Here is a 13396-nt window from a genome sequence, read left to right on the forward strand (position 1 = left end):
TGTCTTTGATCTTACTCCTGCACACCAGCAGATTCCCCATTCACTCCTGCCTTTTTCCTGGAGGACATCACCACCACTTTGCCTCTGGCACAACAGCTACACATAGGCTTCCATTTGGATACTGCCATCTCTTCCCACCTTCAGCCCCAATCCCTCAGTTAGGCTACAGATCTCTCCTTGATATTCTCATGGTACTCTGACTCTTCTTCAACTGTGTTATTGAATTACTCTGTGGATTTCTCATGGTCCCTGTAAATGATACATATGATCAAGGCAATAGCTGAAATACTTCCTCTGAAAGGAAACTGGCTTACACTCCCTTCCCCATTGATGGTATTGTGCAATGTATGTACATAGATCTTTTTATTCAATTATAATATTGAATCTCCATCATATCTATACTACATACACAATGCCCACCTTCCCAAAGCCTATTAAACCTCATCAGCATGTATGCAAAAATCTCAACATTATCAAAAACTTTGCTCAGTGACTTTAGGAGTTCTGAGAGATACTCTTATGTGCAACAAGGATCATACAAACTTATATTTTTGTTGTTTTGCTACTGCCTCCTTATCAAGGTACTGACAATGACCCTGCTGCAGGTAGTTTCTCTCCAAATTCTCCTCCACTGCTAGGCATCTGGCATCTTCCCAGGGAATGGTAATTTTAGCTTCTTCCTTTCATGCATCAGGCTCAAAACCAGTGCTCAGCATTGGGTAGCACTGGGCAGCAATGGGATAAGAACAAAAGGGGTCACCCCCTTCTCTCCAACTATCCTTATCTTCCTTGTTCTCCTTCCCCCAGCACAATATCTATTTTAGTCACCCTTACAAACAAACACAGACAAACAAACAAGCAAACCAAAACCCATAACCCATCAGTTCATGAAACAACATGATCACTGGGTCCACAGCTCTCCAAATAGTGTGATCCGAGCAGAAAACTATTGAAATTAAAAGCCTCACTCTGCATTAAATATATATAAATACAAATTTACAAAATTAAGTGAAAAGTGTATCTCAAACACTATTCATGAAAAATATTTTCAAACAAATATGTAAATAAACCAACCTAAAAAGTGATCAGAAGCAAGGAGTTCTAAAGCCTTTATTTAAATACTAAAGAAATTCATCCCTCTTATAGTTGGAGAGGTCACAGAGATTAAGCAGCATGCTGTTCTAGGTCAGATGACTGCTTATCAGGAGGGTGAGAAGAGGTTCCAATTTTGCTGACTCCATTGCAAAGCTGGATTCCCCAGCTTCTGATGCTCATGCTCACTATAGCTGCCTTTATTGTCTTAACTATAATTACTTTAAACCCCTCAGGGAGGGAGAAGAGGAGACACACCTAATTTCTAGGCTGTTCTTCAAATTCATTTTCCTAAATTACCTATAAGGAAGATTTACAAATTATACTAGAGATATATGGTCTTTGATAACAGCTTGCAAACAATTAGGTAGGTGATTTGAGCCAGAATTATTATAGCTAGTTTATAATGACAAACATGCCATTTTCATCTCCACAATACTGATCACATTTATTTATGGTGTTCAATTTGTCTTCAAGGCTGCTGGGTATTCTTACTGTGACAAAAGGTACTAATAATTACATTGATTTAAAATAATAGAAAATAACTATAACATGCTACAAATGAAAAACAAGCCCAGAGAAACCCTTCCACAAGAAGCTTACTTATCAATCAGACCTTTGGTTTACTGGGAAATGGAAAAGAAAAACCTCAGTGAATGTCTGAAAATGGCTCTGAAATTCCCTCTTGGAGTTCTTATTTTTGAACCATTAGTGGAAGCAATATTCAGATTGCTCCACTTTTAGCAGCACATACCAATGCTGTCGGTCTAAACACATGGTTTTTTAGTGCAGTTTCTCAATGTAGGATTAGTGGAGTGTTAGATAATTTGCCTGCATTTTCTATAATCTGTAATTGAAACATCTTACACAGCCTTAATATGGCTATTATTTAAGGATCTGTGTTATACATTTCTTCTAGAATTCAATGTCAGAAAACATTTTCCTCCAGATGAACTCATTTGGTTCCATCTAATAGACAATTTGAAGTTTATAAACTTTTCTTATTTCCCCTCCTTTTCCTTGACTGTCAGGACATGCAGGACTAATTTTTGCATTGTATGTTTCTGATTTTCATATCTTTTGTTTCTTTAATTGTCCAATAGTACCCATTAATTTTAAAGATTCATAATATTTAGCAATGTATTAAAAAACACAAATATTATCAGTAGCTCTGCCATCCATGGATAACTACAATCAATACTGGGCTATACTTACTTTTGGTCTTTTTCCACTAGTATAACAAATACAGGGGTGTGGGCAAGAGTAGATTTACAGTTGTGAATACATGAAACACAGTTAATTTTTATATTACTTTCTTATTAATTATCATATTATTTATTATTATTAACCTACTTTTGCCCACCCTTGTATATACAAGTCAGACTGCAGTATCCATGGGGAACTGTTTCCAGGAACACCACTAATATGAAAATCTGTGAATGCTTAAACCCCTTGTATAAAATGTCATAGTATTTGTATATAACCTATGTGCATACTCCCATATATTTTAAGTTATGTTGAGATGATTATACCTGATATAATGTGAATGCTATATTAATAGTTGTTAATTTAACACTGTATTTTTTAGGAATAAGGACAATGAGAAAAGTTTGTACATATTCAGTACAGACACAACCATTGTAGGCCTAACTACATAGTACATACTAGCAAAAATGTAAAAATTTTTTCAGGAATATTTTCCATCTGTAGTTGGATGGACTACAGATGTGAATTCCATGGATACAGAGGGCCAATACAATACACTGGCAATTGATGCGGACTCCAACCAGCAGGGTCCATGGTGTTGTGGATGCGATGAACAACTTCACAGGGACTGCAGAAGTCCTCTGGAGAAAAAGGACAGCATGGTTACTCTCTGAGTGAGAGAGCTCCCCAACAGTTGCCTAGACAAACTTTTATTGCTTTTTTATGCACATTACATCAAGGATGGTCCTCATTTACTACAGGTTTGCTTTAGGTGGTTAGCTTTTACAGATAACAAAGGGAAGGATGTTGCTGATTACTTCAAAGAAAAGGATGTTGCAAATGCAAGGGGAAAAATGGTAGAACTAGTTACACTCCATCTTTAGGATGATTAGCACAGACTTTAGGAAGTTACTTTAAAGATATGCAGTAAACATTTGGTCCTTCAATTCAGGGTGAGGGAGTTTTACCAAAAGCAAGCTTCAAAGCAGCCTAGGTACAATGGAGGCCTGGTTCCCCATGGAAAAGCCAATCGGTGGGCCTGGCTCCTGTGTGCTGCCTCAAGTCTGTCAGTTTTCCAAACCAGGGCTGAGCTACATTTGTGGCATATCAGTTCCCTATAGGCAATGGCATAGCATATGTATTTTACAAACTGCTTTTTCACCTAGTGATAGATTGTGACCATTTTTCTATGCTAATAAATACAAATCTAGAGTTCTGGCCAAGATGGAGGCTTATGTAGAAACTTTTCACTTCCTCATATAACCTAAGAGAAGATAACCAATCTAAAAACAATAAACAACCAGAAGTGCCAGAAAATCAAACTGCATGGAACTCTGACAACCAAGGAGTTAAAGAAACATTCATCAGAGAGGTAGGAGAGACCAAGATGGGTGGGAAGGGGTAGAGAGGACCTGCGGCAAGTGGTGGACTGTGCAGGCAGTGCAGGACTGGCTGAATAGGAAACTAAAGACTCAAGCTAGCTGTAAACTACCGTGGGGGTTGCCACAGTGGGAAAAACTCCCAGTCTCACATGTTGGAAAGTGAAGCTAGTGCCCAGCAAGTGAGCTGCATTGTTCCTCCTCTGACTCCTCCCCCACAGACAGTGTCACAACACAACAAAGAGGGTTGCCTCACCTGGGTGAATAACTAAGGCCCCACCCTCCACAACATAAGAGGTGTGCCGAGACAAAAAAAAATATGTCCAAAATGAAAGAATAGATCAAAACTCCAGAAAAAGAGCTAAGCAATGAAGAGGTAGCCAACCTATCTGATGCAGAGTTTGAAACACTGGTAATCAGGATGCTCACAGAACTGATTGAGCTCAGTCACAAAATGAAGGAACAAATGAAGCCTACCCAAAATGAAATAAAGGAAAATGTACATAGAATCAACAGTAAAGGGAAGGAAACTGGGACTAATGAGTGATCTGGAACGCAAGGAAGAAATAAACATCCAACCAGAACAGAATAAAGAAACAAGAATTCAGAAAAAATAAGGAGAGACTTAGGAACCTCTGCGACAACTTGAAATGTTCCAATATCTGAATCATAAGAGTTTCAGAAGAAGAACAAGAGCAAGAAGTTGAAAACTTATTTGAACAAATAATGAAGGAAAACTTTCCCAATCTGGCAAAGGAAATAGAATTCCAGGAAGTCCAGGAAGCCCAGAGAGTCCTAAAGTAATTGATCCCAAAGAGGAACACATCAAAGCACATCATCATTAAGTTATTCAAGATTAAAGATAAAAAGAGAATCTTAAAAGCAGCAAGAAAAAAGGAGAGTTACCCACAAAGGAACTCCTATAAGGCTATCAGCTGATTTCTCAAAAGAGACCTTATATGCAAGAAGGTGCTGGAAAGAAGTATTCAAAGTCATGAAAGGCAAGGATCTACATCCTAGATTACTCTATCCAGCAAAGCTATTATTTAGAATGGAAGGGGAAATAAAGTGCTTCCCAGATAAGATGAAGCCCAAGGAGCTCATCATCACCAAGCCCTTATCATATGAAAGGTTAAAGGAACTTATATAAGAAATAGAAGATCAAAAACTATGAACTGTAAAATGACAACAAACTCACAACTATCAACTGAACCTAAAAAACAAAATGAAAACAAAAACTAAGCAAACAACTAGAAAAGAAACAGAATCAGAGAAATGAACATCACACGGAGAGTTTTCAGTGGGGAGGGGAGAGAAAGAATAGGAGGGGAAAGGCACAGGGGATAAGAAGCATAATTGGTAGGTAATTTTAAAATAGATGGGGAGAGGTTAAGAATGGCATAGGAAAGAGAAGTTGAAGAACTTATACGTGTGACCCATGGACATGAACTAGTGGGGGGAATACTGGAGGGTTTGGGGTGCAGGGTAGAGGGGGGATAAATGGAGAAAAATTGGGAAAACTGTAATAGCATAATCAATAAAATGTACTTAAAGAAATACAAATCTAGAAAGCCAGGTTTAATGGTTGCATAGGTTTCCATTGCATGAGTGTTTATATAATCATTATTTTTTTACCTAGTCACTTTGATTGTTTTTAGGTATCTTTAAATTAGAAATACTGTTATTTAACTGTTCCATTTATTTTTTTATTGTAAAGCCCTTAAAATTATATTTCAAAACAGGCAGATATAATGAATGAATAAATGAATGAATGAAATCCTAGGAACAGCCTGGCTATCCACAACTATAATTATCTTACATTATCATTATCATGTATTCTTTATGGTGCTATTGTTCTGGAGATGAATTTTTTTTTCTCTTTTCTAGGTCTTGGCCAAAATGAGTGAAACTCCTTCTACCAGTTTTTCCATGATCCATCCAACTTCTTCTGAAGGTCAAGTTCCTTCTCCTAAAGGTCGAGTTCCTTCCCCTCGCCATATGAGCATCATTCATCCTGTTGTGGCCAAAAGAATACGTTTCTACAAGAGCGGAGATCCACAATTTGGAGGGGTAAGGGTCGTGGTCAACCCTCGTTCCTTTAAAAGTTTTGATGCTCTGCTGGATAGCTTGTCAAGAAAGGTACCTCTACCTTTTGGGGTGAGGAACATCACCACCCCTCGAGGAAGGCACAGCATCACATCCCTGGAGCAGCTGGAGGACGGTGAATCCTATCTGTGCTCCCACAGCAGGAAGGTGCAGCCGGTGGACCTGGACAAGGCCCGCCAGCGCCCACGGCCTTGGCACAGCAGCCGGGCCATCAGTGCTCATGTGCACCACTCCCCCGCTGCTGCTCTGGGCCTGCAGCACACCCCGCGGAGGCTTGCTGTTTTCAGAAACGGCTACCCGAAAACCCAGTGTGTGATTCTTCTGAGCAGGAGGATCACCCAGAGCTTCGAGGCCTTTCTGCAGCACCTGACAGAGGTCATGCAGTGCCGCATAACCAAGCTCTACTCCACTCATGGAAGGAAGGTGAGCGTTCTAGAAGCTCCTTGTGTCTGAGCTCTTGTCCTGCACGACCTCAGCCCTGGGGAAGGAAGCCTTCAGTGGCCCTTGCCTGTGTGTGCTTGTGTATTCTCATCCTCGGGAGGCACCTCTGGCTCACCTGGGAGGGTGGTCCCTTTGTTCCCCAGTCAGAAGCTGATGAAGTGACACTGGAGCTTGTTTTCTCTTTCATACTCCCTCCCCTTTTTCTGTCTTTCCTGAGCACTGAGTTATATAATATGTTGGCATAGATTCTGATCTAGACGATATTTCTTGAAAAGGAATAGCCGATAGTCATAATCTGTTAGGTAGAGAAAACATTTTCCTGGAATCCCTGCTTAGGAGGGCAGGGGAAAGTTCTGTAGTTGCCAGTGTGTCCCCAAAAGTTCACTTTCCCAGTCCCGCTGTGTCCATAAGGCCCTTTGTCCTCTGGCTCATAGACATTTAGCCACAGCTGGGTACTTTGGTGGGCCTGGCAAAAGCGGTAGGAGGCCTTTTAAAGATTTTCTTAGTTTGACGGAAAACCAGCCTGTCTCTTTCCAGCTAGTATGTAGGCTCAATACAGGTTTTGGTCTAACCCCAACCACCCACACTTGGGTATTTTCTTGTTTGTATATATCATTGGTGCCTAACAAATACTTGGTGATTATCTCTTTAAGGCCCAGGAGGTTGGAGAATTGATTAAATCAGTTGTAAAATTACCATATGGAAAGAACCAAAACTTCATTCTGCTTATGTAAGGACCATAACCCTTTGGTTTCTTCTAGGTTCCCAGTCTCCAGGCCATGATGCTGAGCTCTGGAGCTGTGGTGGCAGCAGGAAGGGAGCCATTTAAACCAGGGAATTATGACATCCAGAAGTACTTGCTTCCTGGTAGATTACCAGGGATCTCTCATCGTGTGTATGCCAAGGGATATACTAGGTCAGAAAGCAGGAAGAGTAAGTCACTTCATCTGTAGCCTTTATATTTAACCTCGAGATTTTTTAGGTCAACAACAATACAAATTCATGCTTAAATGAGCATTTTTTCTTCATCACAGAAGATAAAATGATGGTATCAAAAGCATTATAAACTGAAATTGTCTATATTAATGGTTGGGAAAATTCATAAAAGTTATCTCATATTTTTTTAGATTTTTCCATATTAATCAGTGATATTACTGTTTAAACTGATTTTTCTTTTCATATAATAGATGAAAAAAATCAAATGCCAGCATTTCTTTATTTGGAGAGCAATTTTATGGAATATGTATGTGACAGCTCTGATAGTTGCTGAGTTTTCTTTAAGAAGTATCATGCAAAGCTCAGTAGGTTAGTTGAGTGTATTTTAAAAAATCCCTAACTTTATACATGTTCCATTTACTGAAGTAAAAACCACAGACCCATAGATTCCTTTTATATTTTTAAACAAAAGATTCATGTAGCAATTTCATGCTGGTTGACAATAATCTAGGTTGACATTTTCTTAGGAAATACTGTATAATGTGGTATTTTCCTTTGGAGAGGCGGAGGTTGGTCTTTTGGTGCTTAGGAATGTGGTATAGGCTATAAATACCCTATGCAGGCATGGCTAATCTCATTATTCATTGTGCTAAGTATTTTAGCTCTGTACTAGAATATTGATTGCCATTATACTTAAATTTTACTTTTAATTTTATTCAGAGGTGGAATAAGTAGTATTGATTCCTCTACTTACTAAAGTAGGTGAAATTAATCTCTTACTTATTTTTGTCATTTAGTTATTTTATGGGTATACTAAATAGGCAATTATTAATGTTTCTGTTTTGTATGTATTAGCTGCTGAATATTTGTTATGCATCTAGTAACATTATGTTACCTTAGTCATTTTACTAAAATGATTTTATCTTTTGTGTTTTACATGCATTGTTGAGTATGATTGTTGATGGTTTCAGGGAATCTGAGGGCTCCCTTAAACTTTACTATAAAAAGTTATGAGTGAGATATTTTTATTTACAGTTTTGGTAAAGTACAGAGAGATAACAGAAAATATTTCTAGTTTTATATTTTGAAAAGGCAAAAGTATTTATTCAATGGCAAGAATGTGAAAATCTATACAAATCACTAATAGGAATTAGATTGAGCGTAAGAAGCATGAGTACCAAAACTATCTTTAGATATACACATTATAAAGATAATGAGATATCTGGGTCTTATGTTTAACTCTCTTTTGTGCCCTATATTAAGTTATACATACTGATTATACAAAGTGAATGCTAACTTAATTATTTGATTAATGTAACCTTTAAATAAATTATAAAATGCTTTAGCTTTCATAATGCCATATATGCCTCTTTTAAATATGCACAAAAAGGAAAATAAATACCAATGTAAATTATTACATGCTTTGTTTGAATAAGTGAGCAGTATTTGGTTAGACTTGAATTTCAATACTGGTAAAGGAAATCAACAACAAAACTAAACCCTGCACAAATCTATTTTTGGTAGAATCCTCAACAATTTTTGCTTTATACTTTTGTTTTAAAAATGGCCTTATTCAACACAGAATTAAAATTCTGTAAATCTCCTCATTGAATTAGATTTATAAGTCTTTTTTGAAGAATAGTTTGTAGAAATGTACCAGATATTACAGTGAATAAGAAAAACTAATGAATACATAGAAGTGAAAAACATTAATGTCATTTTACTATGAAATTTACAAAATAATGGTATTTTTATACTAATTATTTCATTTTTTTCTTTTCTTCTTTGCTGCCTTTTCTATTGGATATGTATATATATAACTTCTCTATCTTCCATGTTATATTTGATGTGGGGCATCTTTTACTGATAAAATCTTGAAAGTGAGTACACATATGCTTTCAAGTCCAAGGTTCCAGATTTATTCTGCTTCTTCTGACAAAATGCACAATAATGATCACTATGCAAACTGTTCCTTTGCTCCTGAAAAGAACTTGGCCTTAGAAAAAAAGCATTCTCAGAATTTATTGACATATCCTTCTGAAGATGATATTGAGAAATCAATTATTTTTAATCAAGATGGTACTGTGACAGTTGAGATGAAAGTTCGATTCAAGATAAAAGAAGAGGAATCCATGAAATGGACAACCAATGTCAGGAAAGGTGATCTTTCTAATAATGATGAAGACAGTGAGATAAGCAGTTTTCCAAGAAGAACAGATCTGTCATCTGGTAAAAAGATTGATGCATGTTCATTTTCTGCTGAGGTCTTACCCCTGGAGAAGGACAATAACCAAGAACACAGTTTGGCAGAGGGAACAAACACTCAAATGACAAATCGAGGGGCTGAAACTTCTTCTAGTAGGAAGAATGCTGCTATAGACACAAGTGCTGTTCAGGGAACTCAGGGTCAAGAAGATCATTTTTATAGGCCCCCCACACCTGGACCAAGGAGAGGGAGACAAAAGAAATCTGTGATAGGGAGTGTGACCTTAGTATCTGAAACTGAAGTTCAAGAGAACATGATTGGACAATTTACCTATGGTGAAGAAAGGATAAATGGGGAAAACAAATCTGAGTATCACATGTTTACACATTCTTGTAGTAAAATGTCATCAGTATCTAACAAACCAGTATTTGTTTGGATAGATAATAATGAGCAGATGGAGCCATCTTTAGAAAGAAAAAAGGAAAGCAGAAAACCCAAGTCAAGTGCAGTAAGTGCTGGTGTTGTAGAAATTACAAGTCAGAAGATGTTAGAGATGTCCCATAATAATGGCTTGTCATGCACTATACCAGGAAACTTAACTTTAGAAAAAGGTATAGTTGATAGTGTAACACCAGACAACAAAAGTGGTATCAAGAACTTAAGAAATTGTGGTCACACCAATGATAGGTTCCATCCTATTTCAGCAGATGCAACTCATTCTTCAAGTAATTCTGGAACTGATAAAACTCTTTCTGAGACTCCAGTTTCAGCAGGATCTTCTCCTGTCATCAGAAGAATTGATAGACAAATTAACGAATTTGCTCAGTGCAGATTGTCAAAATTTCCAGAAATTGAAAAGCAGATTGCATCATCTGTTGCCAGAAAAAAGAAGACAAAGTCACAACACCAAATGATAAATTACAGGCATCAAGATGGAGAGATTACAACTAAACAAATCCCTTATAAGAGTAAGAACATAAACACAAAAAGTAGAATTGCACAGAAAACCATATTTCAGGATTCACACAGTCCAGTTAAAGGAGTGCTACTTTGTGAGGAAGATCTCCATGCAAGTGATATGGTAATTGAAACAAATTATTTTTGTTCCAAAAGTAATCTCAGTGCTGAGAATTCCAAAATTTTCCAAATAAATAAATTAAAAACCATTCAAGATTCTAAGGTTCAAGGACTTTTAACTAAAAGAAAAATCAGACCACTAAACAAAGTTAGCTTAGGAGGCCCTGTAAAAAAAGAAATTGGTCAAGGAGATAAAGCATTTCCCCATGATGAATTCAGATATTGTAAAAATACTTTTGAAAATAAAAATTTATTTCATGTGTTTAACTTTCTTGATCAAAACACCAGTGCTTTTTATGGACCCCAGACTCAAGCGGAAATAGCATCATGGCATTTGAGAAGAATGGAAAAAAAGAGTTTAGTTTCAAAATTTAATAATTCACAGATAACTCTAAAAAGCCAGAAAAAACAAATAGAGAATAAGTTAAAATCAGGAACTATTTTTAGTAAACAACGTGTTACAACACGAGCAAGTCACTTACCTTCTTTGAAAAAAGCTGTTTTTCCTGAGGATATTACCCATCATTCAGTTCAACATTATGCACAGAGATGGTTACAGAACATAAATCCACATTCAGCTTTGCCACCTAAACAATCCACACCAATATGCAAAAAGGAAAAGAGTATGGTAAATTGTAACAATGATTTACCAGGAAATAATTACCATATAAATCCTGAAAAAGGAAATAATTTTGTCATGGAAAGTAGTAAGCACAGAACTAAAAATGCCACTGTGACAGGGAATAATCTAGGTAAAGAGGTAGATAAATCTTTCAACAAAGATAACAACAGTGAAGAACTTACCAAAGATCTCCACAGGAGCCAGGTTGAATCTCGGAATGATGCTTGTTTGCTTTCGCTGCATGAATGTTGTCCTTTGTCACTGTCAGCTATTGATGACCATGATACTAAAAGTGAAGTATCTGTTGAAAAGTCAGGACCTTGTTTACCAAGCTTTGTTTGCCAAGAAATACACCTATCCACAAAAGGGCAAAGTGTAGAGGCTGCCATCCAAGTAGATCCAATTGAAGAGGCCACTCCAAAAGACCTCTTACTAGTCCTGTTGCTTCGCCAACTACAAGCTTTTGTTCCCAGTATTCACAAGATTCAGAATGGTGTTGTTCACATGCCAGGTTCACTTGTAGATATTCCTTTCCATCCCCGAATATGTAATTCATCCACTAATGTCCTTCTAGCTTGGCTCCTGGTGCTAAACCTAAAGGGAAGTATAAATAGCTTCAGTCAAGGCAATGATCATGAGACTACCAATAGAACTTCAGAACTACTTGCTCTGTTGGAGGTTCTAAAGCACATTGCCATCACAGAGAAAGCTGATGACTTGAAAGCTGCTGTTTCCAGTTTAGTGGAGTCAACTACAAATCCCTTTGGACTCACTGAAAAAGGACAAGATGTGGTTCCAATAGGTCTTACTGCAAATTGTTCCACACCCAACGTTCAGAGAGTTACTAAGTACATTGAAAATGAGAAAACACAGAAAATCTCTTTAAGTGGCAGCGAGGGCTGTACTCCTGAAGTTTGTGTTACAGAGGTGACTTGCTGTCCATGTGAGATGTGCACTGTGAGTAAGATTTATCCTCCAAAAGAGACTTGTAATCTCAGTAATATTTTTTCCCACAGTGATGGCTATACCATGGATCAGACCTCTATAAATCAGGCTTGTTTTGTAGGAGATTTCTGTTCACTTACTGATGCTGTGTCTTCCCATAAGGCACATGAAGATAACTGTACTTATGAGACAGCTTGCCCAGTTGATGGGGTCTACATCCCCATCAAATTCTGCAATACCAATGACTTTTTAAATTCCAACAAAATCACATATACTGATAATCTGGAATTGACTGAAGAGTTAGAAATAGTTAATGATGTTCAGAAAGACCGAAATACTTTGGCAGACCCTGGGTATGAACATGGCTTTGATATGTTGGTGTCACACCAGAATAGCAATTTAAGCCACTGTGACTATTTCCTAAATGCAACTGAACCAGAATTTGATAAGCAGCATAGTGCTCTAATTGAATTTAAAAATTGTTCATTAAAGAAATTTCAGGATAAAAATGCATATGTATCCTTTGATCAGGAATCAAAGACTTCTGAAGAACCAGGCTCAATAACCAACAGTATAACATCAAGTGAAAGACACATTTCAGAATTGGAATCTTTTGAAGAATTAGAAAAGCAAGACATTGATAGCTCTAATACAAAGCTAAATGTTGGAGGACGAGCCACTGAAGAATTGATCCAAAAAGAGTTAGAGGCTAGCAAAAATTTGGAATTGATAGAAGTCTCTAGAAGGGACATTACAGAAAAAGAAGGAAGGAATGGTGTAATTTGTGAGACAATCAGTAGGAGGTTGACAACACCACCATCTTTATTGTTTTGCTGTGATTCTAAGCAAAATATCAAAAAGGACCTCAATGAAAGACAAACTAAAATGAGAGTAAAAATGAAGGTGAAAAATATAGAAATTGGAAGTTGTTCAGAGTCCTCTCTTGATTTTAAAAACTGCTTCAAGAGACCCATGACTTCTGATTGTTCAGACTATAGACATGACAGTAAGAATGATCAGCCACATAAAATATCCAGTGATGGCCCTAATGACAGTGGTGAGGAGATTGCTCAAGAGAAAGAATACAATAAAGGATTTGTTAAAAGAACAATAGAAAAACTTTATGGTAAAGCAGAGATTGTTAAACCATCTTTTTTCCCCGGGTCTTTGAACAGACCTCAGGTTTGTCCTTACAATTCTATGGAATTTCTGTGTGCTAGAAAAGCAGGTCTTTATGATTCTGAAGGTCAGTTATTTCGCTCACCTGAACAGGTATCTAGTACTTCATCTAAGTGGCAGAAATTTCAGGAGGAAAGGCAAGATAAATGTGACTTTGATAACATGAGTGCCAATTATCATGGGAGATACATTGTAGGTCATAGTAAC

At 37.2% G+C, this 13396-nt stretch overlaps 1 protein-coding gene across 1 annotated transcript in view; it reads left to right on the forward strand.

Annotated features, from left to right (window-relative positions):
• The window catches only part of RP1 (RP1 axonemal microtubule associated), a 310652-nt gene that overhangs the window by 1490 nt on the left and 295766 nt on the right, over positions 1–13396 (forward strand). Inside the window, 2 exon segments of the mRNA XM_036031115.1 lie at positions 5565–6206; positions 6986–7157. Of these exon segments, the coding sequence (XP_035887008.1) occupies positions 5577–6206; positions 6986–7157 (802 nt within the window). The 5' untranslated portion in view covers positions 5565–5576.

Source organism: Phyllostomus discolor, chromosome 7 (assembly GCF_004126475.2).
Source record: "Phyllostomus discolor isolate MPI-MPIP mPhyDis1 chromosome 7, mPhyDis1.pri.v3, whole genome shotgun sequence".
Lineage (NCBI taxonomy): Eukaryota > Metazoa > Chordata > Mammalia > Chiroptera > Phyllostomidae > Phyllostomus > Phyllostomus discolor.